This window comes from Ursus maritimus, unplaced genomic scaffold (assembly GCF_017311325.1).
Source record: "Ursus maritimus isolate PB19 unplaced genomic scaffold, ASM1731132v1 scaffold_1, whole genome shotgun sequence".
In the NCBI taxonomy this organism is placed as follows: Eukaryota; Metazoa; Chordata; class Mammalia; order Carnivora; family Ursidae; genus Ursus; species Ursus maritimus.
Window position 1 is genome coordinate 69,859,666 of NW_024423343.1, and position 21,577 is coordinate 69,881,242.

Consider the following 21,577-nt stretch of genomic DNA (forward strand, 5'->3'; position numbering starts at 1 on the left):
GGCTTGGGTGGGGGGGCGCTGCAAGCCAGGAGCTGCCGGCTCCCTCTGCTTTCTAAGCCATTGTCAAGGCTACGGAGAGAGACAAGTTGGGACAATGAAGCTTCAGCTGCCTGCTCGGCACCCTGGTGCTCCTCACCTGGCAGAGCAGGCTACCTGGACCACATTCTGCCTTCTCACACATGTGCACAGTAGATTCTCAGACGTTACTAGAACAATTAGACTCACTTCTGGTATTTAACAACAAAGGTTTTCGAATTCCTCAGCAGGACTCAGGGCTAAGAAAAATCAGAGGTAAAGCAATAGTTTTATGCTGCAATAAACCTGCTACTAACCCTACAGTTAAATTATACATTCATTGCACGTGCGCACGCATACACACACACACACACACACACACACACACTGCATCTAACATGTGAGTGAGAAAGACATTTTGAGATGCTACAGGAAAGGAGAATTTTTTCAGGGGTGGGGTGGGGTGGAGGGAGAAGCAGAAGGAAACTTCCCTAACCTGAACAAAAAAACACCTGTTGAAACACCGTGGACTAACATATTAAAGGTAAATGCCATAAAGTCTAGGCAATGACCAGTTAGAACTTCAAGAAAACTGGCTGGTAATTCTGTTTATTGGTTTCTTGGAAAACTAAACACTGTGTCTGTGATCCACTTAGAAAGCATTTCAAAAGAAAAAATAAGTCAAAAACAGTAGAACCTAATCGACCAACTTCTAGATAATCTAAGATATCATTTTAAAGGCTTCTCATTCTGTTTTCTAACAAAGGAATGAGGTGTCCGTGGCACACATTTGATGTGGTATAAAGTAATAACCCGACTGCAGCATTTGAAACCAAGTCCCTTCCAACAAATACCTTTACAAAGTAAATCTCTGTACAGTGAATCTCCAAACCTAGCCAACTGATTCTTATGGTCTTTGACATAAGAATTTTACTGTACTAGACACAACAGTGAAGAGACAACCACAACACAGGCTCACTGACAGTAAAGGCTGGCAACCTCAGGAACTTGTTTCCATACCCTCACCCCCCAGGGGAGGTCAGATCCCTGGGGCAGCTGTGAACAGAGGCCTGGCATTCTCTTCCCTTCACCTGCCAGTCCTTACTCTGCCCTCCTATGCCAAACTTAATCGTTTGATGTTTCCCAAATGGCAATTTATTTGTGTTTATGTGGCTCTCCACATGCAAATACTTCCGAGGGATTGCAGTAAATGGTCCTTGACATATTATTTTAATCCTTCTAACACTGAGGGTTGCCTACTGCCTTGTCTGTGCCGGCTGGCCTTCTAATCACTAGACAAAGTGCTACGCACAGTCTACACAACCTGAATCTTTTATTCTTTTCAATGATACGTGGAAAAATCTTGCCACGACTTCTGAACTGAGGTTCAGTTTTAGGGGTAAGGAAGGTGGGCAGTGAAGACTCTCCCAGACTCTTAGCTTGTTAATGGATTCCATGAGGTAAGGAACTTGCTTATTTCCAAAATAAGCTTTTCGTTGATAACACTTGCAACACAGAAGAGATGAGCAAGCCCATTAGGCCAGGCAGCCACCGCTCAAACCCAGAGGTAAAACCCTCCCATTCCACAGGAGGTCTAGCCTGAATGCGTACATAAGACACTAACGAATGAGCACAGCAGAAATCCGAAAGCCCTGCTCTATAATGACCACGTTCTCCTGGAAAAACTCAGCTCCTACTCACTGTCACTCCACATGGCAGGAGACCGACCACACAAAAGAGCATCGGGCAGAAAACATAACCCCAAATGGGGGGCTTTCAACACTATGAATGTATTAATGTGTTTACTAATTTTAAAATAGCTTGATTAAATTAAATACAAGTTTGCTATTTTGTTGAAGTCAATACAACTATCAAGTTCCAGGATCGTACAAACGAACTGTTCATTCTAACTAGGCAGATGCGGTATAAAAGGCCTTGGGTACGACATACTGTGCTGTCGGTAGCAGGGGAGTGATGGGAGGGCATAAAAGCTTCTGTAAGAACCATCACTCAATACACATGATGCTCCCCAGAACTTCTCTCTGGCAGACACGCCAAATCCCTCTTCTGGAACAAGGCCATTTACTTCCTTTGAAAGTGAGTTAGAGCTGCCTCTCAAAACTTTTCCATTAGGGCCATTTATGTATCAGCTGCTTTTGAGTTCCAATGAAAAAAAAAAAAAAAATGCCCCACAACAACCAGACTGGCCTGCCACATCCCCAAGGAGCAGTACAGAAAAATCCTTTGATGTAGGGGGAGAGAACCTGGGTCTTTGTGTTAGTAGAGGAGAAGTTTCAAGTGCTATGTTGGTGACGAAGAAGGACTGAAACCAGGGCATTTCTACATTCAACCTTAGAGCACGGAGTTTAGAAACTCAGGACCGTAAAAGCAGGCAGGACAGCTCAGAACCAGAGTTCTTTTCTTCGCCCACCCCACTGCTCTCCTTGCTTGACGAACACCCTCTAACAACTAGCAACCGTCACCCCTTTTTGTGTCCTCATTTTGCTCCAGCTGCCTCAGCCTGCTGCGGGGCACTTGCCTTGCCTGCCTGCATTCCCTCGACTGAGAAACCTCACTTCGACCGAGTATGTTCTAAGCTGTGAGCTCACTTGTAACTGCATGATACAGAAAGTGGATCAGAAATTCTCGGAGCTGATATTAACAAACTCATTCTAAATAAGGATTCCTGTTTACAGAGATGTAATAAAAAGTTACGAATTTACTCAGGCTTAAAATATCAAAAACAAGGACACAGTTTTTGGCACTTTCTTCCTTCATACACAAAAGAGCTGTAGAGTCTAAATATTAGTTTTACAGAATTCCAGAGTGGAAGGATCACTTAAAGACCATTAAGGACAGCCTTATCATGTTTACAGATGGGAAAACGGAGACCTAGACGAGATAAGTGCCTGGTCCACGATCACAAAGCTGGCTTGTGTCTGGATCAGATTCCCAGGTGGAGAGAGTGAACATGGGGCACCTCAGACCCAGTGAGATAACCCTCCTGGAGAGAGGCATGGCCTTACCTGCAACTGAGTTGGGCCGTGGCATTACTAGCGAGTTGGAGCTCTGAGAATAAGGGACCGGACCATCTCCAACTGAGGCTTCAGTTTTGGGCAGCACGCTCTCCGCTGACCCAGGGGGCTCCTCTTCTGCCACTGGGGAGCAATTATCTGCCCTGCGATCATGAAGCACTCCTTTCTGTACCCCTAACCTTAGGCTTCCGTCCTTATTCCATTCCAAACTGGAGCCACTCCGGTCATCATTTTCGGATGAACTTGTAATTGTGGCTGAAATGAGAGACCAAAATACTTTGAAGGAGGCCAGCATAGCTGGGGCTGTTGAGAGTTAACACAAGCACACTGCCCTCCCCATGATGAATGGAAACTTTTCCGGTCCATGCAGATTTTTATCAAAGTATGTTTTATACAGCGTATTTTGGTAAATTAGAGGAATGTTGCTTATCAAGGAAAATAAACTAAGCCATTCTACAGGGGAGGGGAAAAAAAGCTGGTAAGATAATGAAAAAGCTGCCTAAAAGTATCTGAGAGTTAACAGTAAATCTACGTAATTTAGAGATGATGTATCTTCTCTTTTTAACAAAGATAAATTGCTCACAAAAGAATTCATATCTCATTAAATTCCTTTGAACCTATAAATATCTTTTCCCAAATTAATATTTACATAAAGGGGGAGGGAACAAGGCGATACAATGGTTAATGCAGAAAAGATGGAGGAGAAAGTCTATGAAAACAAAAATAGAACTACAGAGTCAAGCAGAGAATTTGATCCTTAGCATGAAACTTTGTAACAGCTGTTCAAGATGAACTGGAGAGAGTGACCGGACTTTATTCCTTTAGCAGCATGGAGTAGAAGACCTCCCGGCACACAGAAAACAAGCATGGGAAGGGATGCTGGACTGCAGAATTATAATTTAGCCTCTAAGAAAGAAAGCCAGCATGGAAAACCATCTTGGCAAAAGGGGAGGAATATGACGCAAGCACACAGCAATATTCACCCTACGTGGCTTCTACAAACAGCCCCTTCCAATTCAAACACCTGAGCCCCCTGCAAGCCCCGGTTACCATGGACCCAACACTGGCTTGTGTCCTTGAGAACAAGGGCCATGTCCTCTGAACCCTTTGCGTTCCCTGTTGGGATCCGCACAGCCCAGGCCGCTAACGGACAGAGCCAATGGGATGCCGCAGAGCAGAGTGTCTGGAGAACTGGGCCACCTGGATTAAGCTCCTTCATCCACAAAACCTGATGACACACACTAGCAGCGGGCTTGTGAATGAGCTCCAACAGCCTCTTATCCAGGATCAAAGGGTCTGAGTTTTATTTTGTTTATTTTTACGATGCTCTTTGAAAGGTTTACAAGTAAAGACAAAACAATTTCCTCGCTGTGACCGCAGGATGTCCCGTCACAATTCTAAAATGGTCTTTACTCCTGCTGCTCCAGGCTGCATTCATCATGCACTGCTTGCCTCCCTATTCAAACATCCTTCCTTTGTGCTAAGCCTCGGACTATCTACCTCGATCTGGTATCTCCCTCTTCTGAGCAGCACAGCACCTGGCACATACTAAGTGCTCAAAATATGTTTGCTTGGGGTGCCTGGGTGGCACAGCGGTTAAGCGTCTGCCTTCGGCTCAGGGCGTGATCCCGGCGTTATGGGATCGAGCCCCACATCAGGCTCCTCCGCTAGGAGCCTGCTTCTTCCTCTCCCACTCCCCCTGCTTGTGTTCCCTCTCTCGCTGGCTGTCTCTATCTCTAATAAATAAATAAAATCTTTAAAAAATATATATGTTTGCTTATTCAGTGAATAAGCAAATGAACACACGTCTCTTCCAACTGTGGCCAGAGACACTACACTTAATCTCGTTTTTGATTTAGGACTCGAAATTCTGTCTCCAACCAAAATCTAAGTGGATTTGGGGTGGGCCCATCACTGGGCGTCTGCCATTACTCCCAGAATTTCCAAGTATTCTATCAACAGTATTAAAACTAATTTCTCCATCTATTTGGAATCAATCACAGTCTTGTGTGTTTTTTTAAGTGGACCATTCATATGAGCATAAGTATAGCAAGTATGACTCTTTCTACCCTGAAAATGCTGGTGGTGGTGGTAACAGCAGCCGCTAACATGTACTTAAGGTTACTGAATGTCAGGGACTGGCTAATGCTTCGTAGGAAGACTCTAATTTATTAACGAGATCATTGTTTATTAAGTATTAATGGTAACCTTGTTAATAAGTTGTGACTGTGATTGTTACAAGCCTTCCTTTGTAAGTCCAGTGTTTGGGACTCAGAATGCTTTCCCACAGACATAGTTAGGTTCCCAGGCTACCCCAACATCGAAGTTACAGGAAAAGTGTCAGAGTGGGGGGTGACTTGTTTGGTTTTATTTTGTGGCTTTTTTAGTTTGGGGCACATACTCGTAAGGGAAAAAAGCCACAGAAAATCAAAGTAATGTTTCTCCTCATTCGCTTTCCGTAAGTGCCATGCACTGCAGAGTGAAGCCCCAAGAATCTGAGTCCTGGGTCAGACCTCAAGCAGTGGGAACAGGAACTGGGACTTCCCTACCTCCTGCGGCAGTCACAGCAGCAGAAGCGGCATTATGGAGCAGGGACAGCCTGGTCAGGGGTCCCAGACCCCAGGGACTGGCTGAAGGACCTGCTCCAACCATACAGCCACACGTGCCCAGGTACTGAGGAGGAAAGTGGGGGGGGGGGGGGGGAGGAAAACACCCAGCTGCGGGAACAGGAGGGAAGGGAAGTCCAAGATGGGGTTGCCATTTCAAAAGGGGCCTAAGTTTATAATGTGTTTCTAAATAGGAGACTCTCCCAAGTGCCCTCCTGATGTTCAGCGAAGACACACATTGCACTGGGCAGGGAAGCGAGCAGCTCTCAAGCCACAGGCCCTCCCACTAGGATTGCCCCACTTCGCCATGTTCTTCCCTGCCATCCAGGGCCAGAGGCAGCCCACACGGCCTGCAGCCCCACAGCATATTTTCCTCTTAGTTCAGGCACAATTAAGCCCTAATGCAGACTCAAGGGGGCAGATGAAGGCCCAACACGTTTCCCCATATGACCCAAGAAACACGCCAAATAGGGCAGCTCCACAGTCACCAAGAAAGAGAAGCTGGTTCCTAAAACAAAGGACAGGCTACTCAAAAATACCAATTTTTCTTCCAGGCTACCAAATTCGAACTCCTAATTCAGTTAACCAGTCACCTTCAAGTTAACATACACACACACACACACACACACACACACACACAACTACAGCAACATCTTCACTATGACGACTTAAAAAAAAAACTCAAAAAACTACGTGACATTTGACATTTTCTGGAGACGCGGATAATCTTTCAAGTTACCTAACAACTCAAACATTCTAACACTTTATTCCATCAACCAGTACAGATGCCATCTTTTCTCCATTAAGACTTGCCATCATCATTCAGACGGGGGCTCTACCACTGCATGTAACCCAGCACTCGGTTACATGAGTGATCCATCAGGTCTCAAGTTTTATCGGGTTAAAAGTTAAGTTTTGCTTCTCGCAATTTAGTATTGCTTTAGGTCTGGTCCTGCTCATTGATTTACATGTGCTACTTCTGACTCTATCATTTGAAAACTCCTTAACCAGGGACAGCACACATTCTCTTCCTCTGTAGTAAATGGCACATTTAACTAGACCTACTGGTGCATGGGGTTATACTACTTCCAAAGCACGTCCAGCACATGGCAGGACATACACATGATCACCACAACCCTGGAGAAGAGGTAGACAGGCTGAGAGCCATCAACCTAGCTTTACAGATATGGAACAGACTTGGGAGAAACTAATCTCTCTTCCTCTATATCTTGCTTTCCCTCCCTCCTTCTCTCTCTCCACACACACACACACACACACACACACACACAGGCAGGTCTAATACCAGCCTTTCTGCCTGCCCATGTACTATATTAAAACTCCCTTTGCCTTGCATAGCTCTCAACAAGCCAAAGTTCTTTAAGAGTCTGTGACTAAAAAGTATTTTGCAGTTCATGAAGTCTGCCTTGTTAAAAACAGTAGTCCCCAGGCAGGGGCTAGTGGAGAAAAGCCAGTCATGGGTGCACAGTAGCTGGGACGAAGTTACCAGTTGACCAGGAGGTGGGAGAGACAGATAGACCTACTCAGTCGTTAAATGTTTTGCTGTATAAAGTACTGCAATAAAACTGTATTCCTTCTCCTTCCCAGCTTTCCTGCACCCCCTTCTTTGCCCACTGAAGGTACTTTCATATGTTGAATGTATACTTAAAATAGAATTTTTAAAAAATCAGTTTAAGTTTGGGCCCCAATAAGTTGTTTGGTAGGATCCAAATCAAGTTGCAGGTTTAAAGGAACATTAAGAAGGAAATTAAAACAATCACAGTTTTAGTCCAGAATTGTTTAGGGACTAAGGGCCTTTGACGTCAAACGGACAGCACACAAGAACAGAATTCATCTGCCTTTGAGATGGAGAAAAGTCAAGAGGTAGAAAGTGCAAAGGGCTTGGGTTCAAACTTTGGCTTCTCCCCCCGAGGACCTACAAAGGGTAGGTTCCTCCAGGCCGAATACTGGGAATGGGCATGGTTTTTGTCTTTACTTTACTTAACATCAACTTTTGTATTTGAGCTTCTCTCTTTCTTTTTTTTTTTTTAAGATTTTATCTATCTGAGAGAGACAGTGCGTGCGCACAAGCTTGGGGTGAAAGGGGAAGAGGCAGAGGGAGAAGCAGACTCTCCGCAGACCAGGGAGCCCAACAAGGGGGCTCAATCCCAGGACCCTGGGATCATGACTTGAGCCGAAGGCAGCTGCTTAACTGACTGAGCTACCCAGGCACCCCTGAGTTTCTCTTTATACTGGCTACTAGGATTTGTCAAGCTTCCTACCCACTGATAAGCAAAATGAAAAAGTCTAACGAACCTCACTCCCAGCTTCATCTTTTCTCCTGTATTATTTTTTACTGAAGTATAAACGAATTAGTTTCAGGTGTACAACACAGTGATTCAACAATTCTATCCATTATGCTGTGCTCACCGCAAGTGTAGCCACCTCCGTGTCCATACGACACTACTACAAGACCACTGACTGCATTCCCGATGCTGTGCCCTTCATCCCCATGCCTTACTCATTCCTGAACTGGAAGCCCGTACTGCCCTCTCCCCATTCCCCCACCTCCCTCCCCTCATTCACTTACTCTTACTTCCTTTTCTCAAGTCAGACCTTCATGGGAGAAAAAAAAACAAAACAAAAAAAAAAAACAACTTATTTTACTAAATGTCTATTTGTAAGCATTTCAAATGCACTGGGGAGGAATTAAGTATAAAGTAGCCTTGGGAAATAACAGCAGTGGCTACCATGAATATATTAGTGTTTACTATGTATGGGCTGTGTTCTAAGCCCTTGTCATATCTCAGCTCACTGAAAACTCCTACTGGACCCATAGCCAGGAAGCTCCATGAGGCCTAAAGCCTTGCCGCGGTGTTCTGCACTGTTCTGATCACACCACACCACCAGAAAAATCTGAGCATGCACCCCAAATACATGCATTTACAAGTTAGGTACCTGCAGTACCCTAATTTATAATACATAAAAAATTTTGAAGAGACTTTCCTAAAAAAACCAGAAATGACGTTTTCTTCAAGCACTCCATAGATGGTCCTGCATTCTCCGTTTTCAAAGCCAGGGCTCTATGAAGAGAGTCCTTCGTCCTTCCCTGGGTTGTGGAGAAAATGAGACACAAGGGCAGGTATGTAAAGTGTCTCATACCTCATGAATGTTTTCCTCCCCATACAAGTGCAAATAAAGCAGCACTGAAAAAACAACCATTTTTTAACTTCTCTATTCAGTTTAATGGTTGACACAGAGTTTAAATGTTAAAACACTGGACCAATGAATTAAGCTCAAACAAAGAAAGGACATAATGGTTGCTTAGAGAAACAGGAGAAAGGAATGAAAAAAGAAAATCCAGCCGCTGCAGATACCGCCTTTGACCTGACAGGATAAAGATCACTAACAACTTTGGAAGGAGAAGCCAGAGTCTAAATGAGACTGGGTAAGGAGCAGAGAGAAAAGTCAGGGAAGCACCGTGCCCAATACCCTGGCCTTCCTGGCCTGTCAAGATTCCCTTCTTCCCTCACTCGCCCCCAACATCTTACACACAGTTCCGGCTGCCATGACAGGTTTTGGATTTCCCAAGTGAGGAAGGAAGGACTGCAGAGATGAAACCAGGATTGCTGCCTGAAACCTTCAGACAGAAAGGCCAGACTGGGCTTCTTCTCCCTTCCCCCACCCTGCAAGCTAACCAACCACATAGGGAACAGAGGCGGCTAACCTGGACGGACTGCTTTTACCTCCCCCAGCCCAGCAAGGAGAGGACTCCAGGGAAGGTGGCCTGAGTTACCTCTGGATCCAGGGGACTTTCTGGCTTCTCCGTGCACAGCTTCTGGGAGACCACAGTTGGCCTGTATCAAGCACCGCAGAGCCCTGCTCTCCTTCTGGCCCTGCCAAGGGGCGCTGTGCTTTGGCTTGTGGCAGACAGATCTCTGTACCACATCTCCGGCTCAGTGCTCCTGGCATTGCGCAAGCCACGCTCTGCTAGGACATGCAGCGGGGCCAGAGACCCAAGCCATGCTGCACAGCAGTGTCTGCCTGTCCCTTGGGTTGTGGAAACCCCTCAAGGATCAGCAGGGACAGGGAACTGGAGGAGGGCCACACTGCCCACACACAGTCTGACACAGCCTCCAGAGAAAAGCCTGTGGATCTGTACAACGTGGAATTTCCTAGCGACAACACCCAATGCCGTGTTTCAGTAAAGCTTCGCCTAACCTGTATACTGAAGGCATGGACACTGGAGATTCAGACATAGTCCAGTGACTCCACAGAGTTCTGGACTCTTCCAGAAAAGAGCACAAGGCACTATCAGTGGTTGGTATTATTATGCACCTACAGCATACCTCTTCCATTAAGAGGTGTCAATCACCCTTCTCAGTAACTGACAACTTGTCCAGGTCTCCAAGGGCAGAAGACTACTCCTTGGTTTCACAGGTGGACAAGTTTTGAAACAGATACTGTACCTGAGCTTTACTGTACCAGTACTGAACAAACTTGCTCCTGGTACACAGCAGTGCCAATAAATGCTTGCCACACTGACAGAACAGCCGTCTGAAGGGGCGCCTGGGTGGCACAGTCGTTAACTGTCTGCCTTTGGCTCAGGGTGTGATCCTGGCGTTCCGGGCTCGAGCCCCACCATCAGGCTCCTCCACTAGGAGCCTGCTTCTTCCTCTCCCACTCCCCCTGCTTGTGTTCCCTCTCTTGATGGCTATCTCTCTCTCTCTCTGTCAAATAAATAAATAAATAAATAAATAAATAAAATCTTAAAAAAAAAAAAAAAAAAAAGAACAGCCATCTGAAGAATCCAACCACAGTGTGAAGGAATACAAGTACAGCAGGCATTCTGCTGCCTCGAATCATCGCTACAGATTTCTTTCCCACATTAAGTATATTATGAATTATATATGTAAAGGCAAATCTTCCTCCTTCACCCAAGAGATTAAAAAAAAAAAAAGCTTCTATAATTGAGGATGATTTTTTAAATTGCAAGCAATGTAGCAAAATGAATATTAACACAGATCTGAAACACTCTAAATAGTTATTACCAAATCAATTTCAAAGCATTTCAATTTAGTAGCAAGCAGGGCAATACAAGTGGCAACAAAGCAGGATTAGCATAAAACCAAAAGGGCAGGACTTACAACAAGTTAAAAATGAAAATAAAATACAATTAATTCCTCTTTGTAGGCCTCTCTCAGCATCTGATCATCTCCCTTGGGACACAAAGTCCAGGAAATAAAAGGAACAAAAGGTCTCTAGCTACCTCTGGAATCAATTTCATTTTACAAGCCTAGGAGGGAGTCAAGTCACGGGAAGATAAAAGTCAGCCCACGATAAACTTTGTTTTAATATCCTAAGCAACTGGCCAGAAAAACAAATATTATCAAATTCAAGTAAGCACCAGCAGGATACTAATCAAGTACCCAGTATTTCCTGCAAGCCACTTTTGCACAAGAAATGTCTCTGTGAAGGTGTTCCCCTAAGTTATACCCACCTTCCAGCTTCAAAGGGAGAAAGAGCAAACCCAAGCCACACCCTCCCTCCCCACCAGAGCAAGAGGAAAGGCATCTCCTCAAAGCTCTCTGGCCTGGTGGAATGTGGTGGATCAGGTGCTGGGAAGCTGGGCAGGTGAACAACACACCTGCTCTGTGTGGGAGATGTGGACACCGTCCACTCAGAATACCCCTCCTCCTTCGTGGGGCTGTCCTAACACCAACTCTCAAAAAGAAACAGATCTGGGATACTACAAAAGTAATTTGAAGATTGTAAATGTCAGCAGGTACAAGCAGATAGTAAAGAAGGGCCCAGAAGGAACAGATGACTAACTTTTAACAGGCTCTTACTCAGCCAGAATTTTTCTAATTGCTACCTCCAAGTCCTTCTCCTGGGCACATCCATTATCAATACATAGGAAGAATTTTTTTTTCTTTTTTTTAGATCTTGATAGGAAGGCTGAGTTTCGTTTGTTTCTCCCCATCCAATATCCATTCCCTTTCTTACTAAATAGAGCAATAATCCATTTTTTAAAACACACACACACACACACACAATGATATGGACACAAAAACTAAACAATATGTTTTAATCAAAAAGTGCTTGTTAAAACCCATTGCTTTCAGTGATGCTTTTTAAAAAATCAGATTGGGGGCACCTGGGTGGCTCAGTTGGTTAAGCACCTGACTCTTGGTTTCAACTCAGGTCGTGTTATTGGGGTCCTGGGATCAAGCCCCACATCAGGCTCTGCACTCAGCAGGGAGGCTGCTTGAGGATTCTCTCTCTCCCTCTCCCCCTCCCACTACTCGAGACTCTGTCTTAAAATAAATAAATAAATCTTTAAAAAAAATAACTAAATAATCAGATTGGCTTTCATACACATTCTAGTGAATACACCCACTTAATTTTATTTCTAAGCTGAGATTAATACAGTTTACAATTTCCATTTGTTAACAGTTGGAAGCAAGTTTATTCAAAGGAGTGTCACTAAGACAAAAATGTATTCTCAAGGCATGAAGGAAACACAGATAAAAGCTACTTCTTTACAAAGTTTTCCTTTTAGAGCAAGTTATTAAGAAGCTACTTTATGCTGATTGAGTATAGTTTCACATTTAGAAGGTCTTCACATTGCAAATTTAAAAAGATCAGACACTAAATTCTAGGTAATGCCAATGATTTTAATATGTCAAGAGTAGGAAATTTTACTTTCGAAATATCCATATATATATTTGTAGGGAATTCAGTTACGCCCATCCAGCTGAGACAGTATTTGTACATGCCAGAATTATTATACTCCTAAAGAACATTTTAAGAACGCGGACCTCCTCAAACAGGATGAAGTGGGACTCCCCTCTGTATAACACCGTAAAGTTGGAACAGAGGGCACGGAGGTTCTGTGAAGCCCTGACCTCTACACAAAGAGACGAGAAGGGGTCCAATAAATTCTTCTAATGGCCATGATCCTGTCCTTTCTCCCACTAAGCCATTCCTAAAAGAAAACCCTCTTCACCTGCAATACATCAAACCAGCAGAAACAGAACACAGGAAGGGCAGCCCGTGGCAGCCCCGAGAAGGCTAACCATGTAGGAATGCGACCTTCCCTACGTGGCACCTGTTGGGCAAAAATATGTAGATTAAATATAATCACCCTGATGGAAATCAGCTTACATATTAAGAAGAGGGCTAGGAATTTCTAAGGATGGGCTCTAACACTATTTGAAATCTCCCCTAAGTGCCCTAAATAAGCTGTACTAATACTGTGCACGCAGCTCTGAGCCCTGTGTGGGCGCCTGCAGCCCCCCAAAGCTCGTCATGCTGCACCAACTGTGTGCACTTGTCACCAGGCCGCCCCTGACGCCTTTGCCACTCTGACCCAAGCTCGGAGGGGGGGGGGGCACACATCTGAAACAACCTGGAATGGAAAATTCGATGGAACCTTCTTCCCCCTCTCTGCAGAGCCTGTGGAATTTAGAATACGGATCCTAACCAGCCTACTACAAGCAGCTGCCAGGCCTCCCAAAGCAGGAAGCCAAGGTATCTACACCTTCATCTTTGCCCACGAAGATCACTGTGTTCTTGAATATTTTATTCTGTTAAACGTTTAAGATGCCTAAAGGCTGCCGTTCCCAGGCTCCGCCTTATAAAAACAGTCATGTTCCTCGGGCAGAGAAAGCACACACCCCACCCCCAGCAATCACAGAACCACAACTGAGTCACAGATCCCTGCTCCGTGAAGAGGCCGTGAAACCCACGTACCCTGTATTGATTCAAGAGGAAGTGCTCTCCCCCTCGGACCCCACCACTCCTGCCTCTTCAAAGAGCTGTGGCTACAGTCTTTCTGGAGAGGAAATACTTGCTTTTTCTCCTTCTCCTCCCTACCACACCTCCCATGTGTCCCTTGGCCACAGGTTCTAGTTCTGCAGGTCATGGAAGGAGAGCGAACAGAGGGACACTGTCAGCATAGAGCGTCCCTCTCAGCCACCTACAGCCCCTCCTCCCTGCAGGAGATCAGCTAAGGCAGGAGGAAGCACCATCCCCAAAGCTGGGACCTTCTGTACTCGAGGGACTTATTTCCTCCCGACTCCCACTTCATCTCAACTGCCATCGTTTTTATGTGAAGCTGAGTTAAGGGAACATGTTTGACTTAAGCCAAGGAATGAAGGACAGCCTCAATGACATGAAACGTGTCATTTAACTTTAACAACAAGACACAGCTTAAAATACAGGTGACATTAACAGACATGACGATGCCAACTTGGAACAGGAATCTTGCATAGCTTCTTTAGAAACCAACTAAACATTCCCTCCTCCGATGTGACATGACAGTGATTTCTCATTCCCAACACCATGCTAGGAGCCCAGCAGATAGGCAGAATAATAAAAATGAGAACCCCCTCTCCCTCCTGGAGACAGAAATAATAAAACAAGATTAAGTAAACTGAAGGAAAACACTGAGGTGCTATGGAGAGCATGTAATAGAGGGACCAACCACTCTGGGATTGGATGGGATGTATCCAATCAAGTACTCATTAAGAGCCTCGGTATTCCTGCAGCTCAATCTTTCCTTGACGGTCAGAAAACCAAACTAGCAACTTTTCTCTCCCCTCTTTAGAATATTTTTAAAATTGCAGCACTGTAGCTCAATAGGGCGGGGGGGTGGGGGATGAATGCAGGAAGGTCTTTTTTGAAAGTTTCTGTCACAACAAGAAACTGGCTCGGTTATAATCAGAGGCATGCAATGCCGATGCCAGATCATATAATGAAAAGAGAAAAGGCTGTCCAAAAAACCGTATAAAAAACTGAACTCCTTGAGGGAAGACAAACTGCAGGAAGGAGAGGTCATTTCAGAAGAGCGAAGAATGCTGTAAGGGGAGTCACCTGGCTATCGCAGAACACCACAGACCCGGCAGTGGAGGACGGCTCAGAGAGGGGGTGAGGACAGTAAGTCACACCGGGAAAAATTAGTTGGACTAAATGGCAGGTAGGGAAGCAGTGTGAGGTGGGAACAGGAAGTCAGCAGAAAAAGTGAAAGAATTTAAATCTGCTATGAAAACCTCAAGCCACCACTTTGATGCAATGTCCAGAACCAGCTAATATCTACAGAGACAGACGGCAGACTACTGGATGAGCAAGGCTGGGGATGTAGGGGGAATGGAGTGGGACTTCTAATGGCTACGGGGTGAAAGGTTCCATAATCAAATTGTGGCAATGGTTGCACAACTCTGAACAGACCAAAAACTATTCAGTGGTTTAAACGAGTGAATATTATGGTATATGATTGCATCTCAATAGGACAATCAAAACCGAAAGAAACAAAAACCTACCAGAGAGCCTGATCCAAGTGAAAACTGAGGGCAGAGGCAGCCATCCTTATGCAAAGGGTCCCCCAGAAAGCTACAGTGAGGTCTACACCAGGGAGCCCACCACTCAGCCCCAGTGATCTCACAGATCTTCTGGGGCAATCTCCAAAATATGAAGTGCATGAACCTGCAGCTTCATTTTGCAAATTACACTTGAAATAGCAGGTGACAGGAGAAAATAAAAGAGCTCAAATGTCATTCCCTTTGATTACATACTAATGTGGAAGTAAGTGGGGTTCAGTCCATACTAGAATGTAAAATATCCCTCACAGACATGTGCGTAAGTCAGAAAAAAGGAAGGAGCTGAATGTTCTGTAGAGCACGGATGTTAAACAGCAGTATAATCCTGGAGCAAAGGGGGGCCCAGACAATCCATCCAGCGGGTCCCACACATCTGTTATCTGAAAGGCACCAAGCTGGACACTGGAGACACACAGGTGCACAACCCCACTTGCAGAAATGTAAAGGCACTCTGTCTGGGATAGGATGTGAGAAGTAAGGGCTCTCTTCCCTGGTTGATTCTAATGTGCACCCGAGACCAGAAACTACTGAACGAATCAGAAGCCTTACTTTAACAGAGAAGGGAAGAAGTGTGCAAAGAACTCAAATGTTAGGCAAGTGTTTACCTAGCTAAGCACCCTAAGAGTCGGGACACCCTAAGAATCTCGGTCTCCTGATCCACAGTTCAGGACAACAAACCTACTGGTATGGGTGTGCATGGGCACAGGGTGTACATCCTTAGAAAATTCTGGCCTCAAAAAGAGTGGTCAGATCCTATGCAAGAAACTGAAGAACAAATACCTGGAAATGAGTGAGGAAATAAATGACCTTGAGATTAAGCTGGGAAGATGCCTCAAAATGCATGGATTCTATTGCCCGGTTCTACGTCCTAGTGGGACTAGTCGCCCAGCAAAAGGAATTAATCAATGAGGAGGTAAGATTTTGTAACTTCACAGGTCAGATCTGATCAGGAAATTTTTGAACCACATGAGCCCAGGGATATAAAAATAAACACCAAGGAGCGTCAAAGCGGAGGCTTCATCCTTTCAGCTGTCCATGGAGCCAGCGCCGGCTGCAAAGAGCAGGCTGGGCCCTGGCAGAGTGACCTTCACAGACCACGCTAAAATCCTCCGAAGAAGTGCCTGGTGAACGCTCTGGCTGACGTGCACTGAGCCATTCCATTACCGAGCCGTGTGCTTCTTACCTATAATTCCACTGTCCTTGCTTTCCAGGGTGGAACTAGGGCTGCTAATGGTCTCACAGGGACTTTTGTTGGCTGCCGTCTTGCTGACACAGCTATTCAAGGTTGAGCAGGGGCTATCGGTGCTAGGAGATGCGGTGCTGCTTGTTAGTGTGGAGCAAGGACTGATGCCTTGGCTCAGAGCTGTGCACTGCAAGACGAACGGAAGGAGGCGTTAGCACGGCTTTACACAGGACGCTTCTAGACAGTCTTTTGTTTCTGATGCTAAGGCAATACAACTAAAAACAGGAACATGGAAAACAGGTTTTTTAAACTGAGGGGGCTTAATATAGATGTGATCTTCCAAATTTTTAAAAGAGAAATCTCTTTTGTTCTGTCCCCTTCCCCTGTGACTTTTTTATTATTAAAAGAGCAGTCTTAGAAATAATTTAGTGGGAACGCACATTCGTAAAATAGAAAAAGCAAACAGGCAGACTTCCTTTCATTTAAAGTCCACAGAAGACAAACGTGTTCTTTGACCTCTGTACGGAAAACCTGGGAACTCTGTTTTTGTAATGTTTCACGAGCACTGCAGCCTGAGTCAATTCCTGAAGATTTATGGGCTCTGAGAGCAGGGCCAGGAGGCTGGTGGCCACTGCCATCTCAATCAGTGCATGACACCCCTGCAGAGACCCTCCCAGGGGGCGGGAGCTCTGGCCCCTCATTGCCATGCAGTCCTTGTCCATCGAGACTCCGAAGGGCAGGCTGCTGGTTCCCTAGGATGCGGAATGCTCTCCCATGCACAAACCATTTGATCTCATCTTATTTTGCCTCTGCCTCATCTCCTACAAATCTTTTCCTCATCCCACTGACCCTCCAAAATCTCAACCCTAAAAAAAATGCACAGGAAAGCATATCCCAAAGCAGCCAGCTGAGAAGAATGGTGCTATAAAGATAAAAGTAGTATCATCACTATGGGATTCTTTCAGCCACTTAAATTCATTTAGCTACTCTTCCCTGGGTGGTGACTCGAAGGTTAACGTGGGTATTTTCTTAAGTTCCGCACCCTTCTGCCTCGCCCCACCTCCCCACTGCAGAAATCAAACTGTTGAAGTAAATTTCAATACGCAACAGCCCAGACTCATTTGACTGAACGACTCCCGCACTCGGGGAGGGGGAGAAGCCAGTTATGCCTTCCTTCGTGCGTCCTCTGAGCAGGTAGGATATGCAGTGTCTTCCTCGGGCATTACCATGGTCTCATTGTTTTCTTCAATGGTTATGTGTGTGGCACTTGGGATCCCTTCTCCCAGTAAAAATCCCAGCCTTGTCAACAGCTCTTGAGCGGCCGGCGAACAGCTCGGTTCATTATCGGCCTTTGCTTCTGGAACAAAGAAAGAAAACAATGAAGATGCCCCTCTGGGGAATTTCAGTTTGCATCTGGAGGAGCTGGTGCTACAGCTGCTTGTCTGGTGCTTTTGTGTATTTTTATAAAATGCACTAAGTTTGACAATGCTGCCTGTCCTCTAGCAATACATTCTAATTAAGAGGCTGTGACAGGTTAAGAAAACAGTAAAAGAGGAACTTGCCAGTGCAAAGCGTGAAATATTTGACCTGAATCAGAACACAGTGTGGTTATACGACAGCAATTCCTATTTCCACGGCATGTGAAAAATGGGTACACTTGAGACACCAGAGGCAGAAAGAGGCCTGCCCTCCGTCTTAACCCTTAGGACAGAGGGGCCAATGCCCACAGGAGGCTGAGATAAAGTTAAACCCAAGTGGCATGCTGGCAGCGCCCCAGGCTACTTAGATGTTGGCGTAAAACTGAAACCCAAGCTCTCATTAATCGAAACGCAGGCAGGACTGACTTTGGTGGAAACGCGCTGTGCCTAGCCCACAGCCACAGTAGTCAGAGTCAAAACCAGGACGCCAACCAAGGGTCAATCGTCAGGAATCCACTCTGAAACAAAGATTTTAAATCCCAGCAAAATGTGTCCCAAGAGACAAAGCCCAGTGATACGCTGTGCTGTTCATGCGGAGACGGAGAGAACCCAGGTTGTGTTCTCCGCACGCTCCACAGTAATGGCGGACGCACGGTTAACCTGAAGGTCACAGCGCGCGCCTGCAACCTCTCCCTTTTCTGGCCTCCCCTGAGAAGCTGGTCGCCTCGCTTTTTGCACTTAAAGAATTCTGTGGTTGGGGGCACCTGGGTGGCACAGCGGTTAAGCGTCTGCCTTCGGCTCAGGGCGTGATCCCGGCGTGATGGGATCGAGCCCCACATCAGGCTCCTCTGCTGGGAGGCTGCTTCTTCCTCTCCCACTCCCCCTGCTTGTGTTCCCTCTCTCGCTGGCTGTCTCTATCTCTGTCGAATAAATAAATAAAATCTTTAAAAAAAATAAAATAAAGAATTCTGTGGTTGGGTCTAAACACTGAGCTATCCAAAAGCCTAAGGGAACTTAAATACGGGTGATGAAATGATATTCACATCATTCTAACACCTCTCCTGTATTTTAAAATCAGCATCCATCAGAGAGTAAAATAACGTATAAAAGTAAACTCTGCTTACAGAAGTTAGAACTTACAAACGATACGCAACCTGTAATATACTCACTCATCTTACTGTTTTGTTCTTTTTTGTTAATTGCCTAGAGATGCAGACCCATACTTTGATGAACCAGTTTTTCCTAGATGTGGAAATCTGCAGATAATAAGTCTTAGAAATATAACATGAGGAAAGAACAAAATAGCAGTGTTACCTTTGAGCTACAATACCACCACCAAAGTTCGATGCTAACTTTGCCTTTTGTAAGGAACCGCAAAATCAAATCCAGTAGAGCTGAGAAGACCATTTGTATTATTCTCAGTTTTGCTCAGTCATGCTACCAGGATAGCAGCTACAAGCGAAACCAGGCTGGCTATATGCTCAAGGAAGGAAAAGCATCCCGCCCCTTGCTTACTCTCAAAAGCTCCCACTGTTTGCGGTAAGAATTGTGGTTTGCCAGCTTGGATGTTTTTTCAGTTGCTCTAGAAAACTCTGCAGGGGTAAAATAACCAAGGCTTTACATCGAAAACCGGGGATGTACTGTATGGTGACTAACATAATATAATAAAAAATCATTATTAATAAAAAAAAATAATAATAACCAAGGCTTGATTGTTCTGGGTTAAGAAAGCCCGCATGTTTCTGGATCATTTGTGTGAAACTTGTACCAGGAAGGGGCAGTGGCCCCAAGCCAAAAAGGATAAGAGAGCACCCCAGGGCAGGTCAACCACACCCAGGAGACCACTCTACAAAAGGTCCCTTCCCACCAGAGAGTTCCACCATATTTTGATTCCCAAGGTACTTGGGCATTCGGGAAAAGCAGGCAGGAACCAAACCAAATCAGCAAAACCGAGGCACACCCAAGGGCTGAACCACTTCAGAACAGGATCAGTCCCACCCTCCCTCACCCCAAGGCTCAGGCAGGGCAGCTCTTTTATCTCAGGTGGCAGCTGGACCAGAGGGAGAGAACAGGATGCAGATGGCAAGGGGCAGAAGTGGGTAAAGGGGGTGGAACTCAGCAGTTTCTCTACTCCACACACCCCCTTCCTTTCGAAACAATCTCTATACTGCTCCCCAACTGTGAATGTGCCCCTGAACGTCTAGCTTCTGGTTCAACCTGAAACTCCAGGGAAAGCGCCAGAAACTACTCCCAGTTGGCAGCTGCTGTGGAGACACACAGAACAGCTGCACAGGCTTGGCTGCCACAGCATCTATCCTGACGACAAACGAGGCCACAGCCTGTCCCTCACATGGGGCTCACTCTGAAACCCTGCATCCCAAGTAGGTCCTTGGGGGATTGGGTCCCCTCTAAGGAGGCACTGCTGCCTCCACACTGTGTCTGTAGACATCCCAAATTGCCAAGGTTTTCATTAAAACATATATATTTATGCAAAGACAGCTGACTCCTCATCCAAACCCCCCCCCTTCAGACAAGCTGGGAGCTGCGGCAATTCCCAGGTCTAATGTCTGAATTGACAAGACACCCCCCTCAACCTCACGATCAACTTGTTCTCTTAACCATTCAGTCCGCAGTTGGATGCCACCAAAGTTCCAAAACCTTACCTGGGTTCAGGATGCATGAACAGACATCCTTTATTTCAGGTTTAGCACCTAGTAAGTCACTGCAATTTCATTTTGTCCAAAAACTTCCCAACTGTCTTTTCATATTATTCTCTTTTCTCAAATGTCATTCCAGTGACCTTCTCCTCAGAAGCCCCCTTCAGTTTGAATCCCTTAATCCACGTCAAGCCGTCCACATTTTCCCCTCCCTAACGTACACAGCTTTCTCTCTCTGAACTTTTCATTCTGGCAGAAGGATCCCTGGGTGAAGAGTGACAGTGCCATTTTGGGAGAGATGAGCTGCCTACAAACTCACACTGATACACTGGACTGTGAAATTAAAATGCATTTCCACTTTCACAGTCAATCACCAAATACTGAGATTTGAACAGTCAGATAAGATTTCCTTAAAGCTCATTCTTATGCCAAAATGACCCCCACACCAAAATCCAGTGGGACACTCTAAATGGAAAGTATTTTCATTCATGTAGTTCATATTAAATCACTCATCAATAACAGGTGTACCTTACCCAAAACCAGTGGGGTAAGAACTGGAGAGAAAGATACCATCTCTTCACAGCACTTTACATCTCATGAATTTAAAAATCCAAAGAATTTATGATAGCTGTATTTGTAGTTGAAAGAACAACTGGCCTCACACTTCCATGGAATCCATTAGACAAATGGAGAGTGATATTCCTTCCCGATTATGTTTTCGTGGAATCCTTAATAGCACACCGTAATGGAATAATCAAGTGGAGAAAGGCAAAGGGAATTTCTTGGGTCACTTCCTGTCTCTTTTTAACTAATCACACTTGGACTTGCGGCACCAACCCTCACGTACAGTCCACAAACCGACCAGCTCCCCAGTTACCACCATCATAACATCAAAACCATTTGTGCCCCTTATAACCATCCCCTCATCCTTCCCTACAGTCTCAGAAGAAAGGACTTCTCCCTACCAAAGCTATTCTGGACCACTTACAGTGTGAACCCCTCTAACCCTCAATTTCCTCATGAGGGAAGTGTCATAACCACTTCTTAAAAGGCAGTGGGGCTTTAAAAAAAACAAAACAAAACAAAAAAAAGTGAGAGAATACCTTATACACCAAGCACCTTGGAGATAAGATGCGATATCAAAGTTGGTCATTATTTCTACCAACTTTAACACCAAGAGCCCACTTTCTCACTATCATTTCATTTTCTGGTTTCATGGATTCCTAGCTATATCCAGTGTGTTCATATTTCTCTTAGCTAACAAAAAATAGTTTTTTGTTTAGGAC

General features: G+C 45.3%; 1 protein-coding gene across 1 annotated transcript in view; it reads right to left on the reverse strand.

Annotated features, from left to right (window-relative positions):
- The window catches only part of TANC1 (tetratricopeptide repeat, ankyrin repeat and coiled-coil containing 1), a 149,637-nt gene that overhangs the window by 56,037 nt on the left and 72,023 nt on the right, over positions 1–21,577 (reverse strand). The window contains exons 4-6 of the mRNA XM_040644664.1: positions 17,443–17,573; positions 16,217–16,403; positions 3,042–3,305 (exon numbers count right to left, since the gene is read on the reverse strand). Of these exons, the coding sequence (XP_040500598.1) occupies positions 3,042–3,305; positions 16,217–16,403; positions 17,443–17,573 (582 nt within the window). The remainder of the gene's footprint in view (positions 1–3,041; positions 3,306–16,216; positions 16,404–17,442; positions 17,574–21,577) is intronic.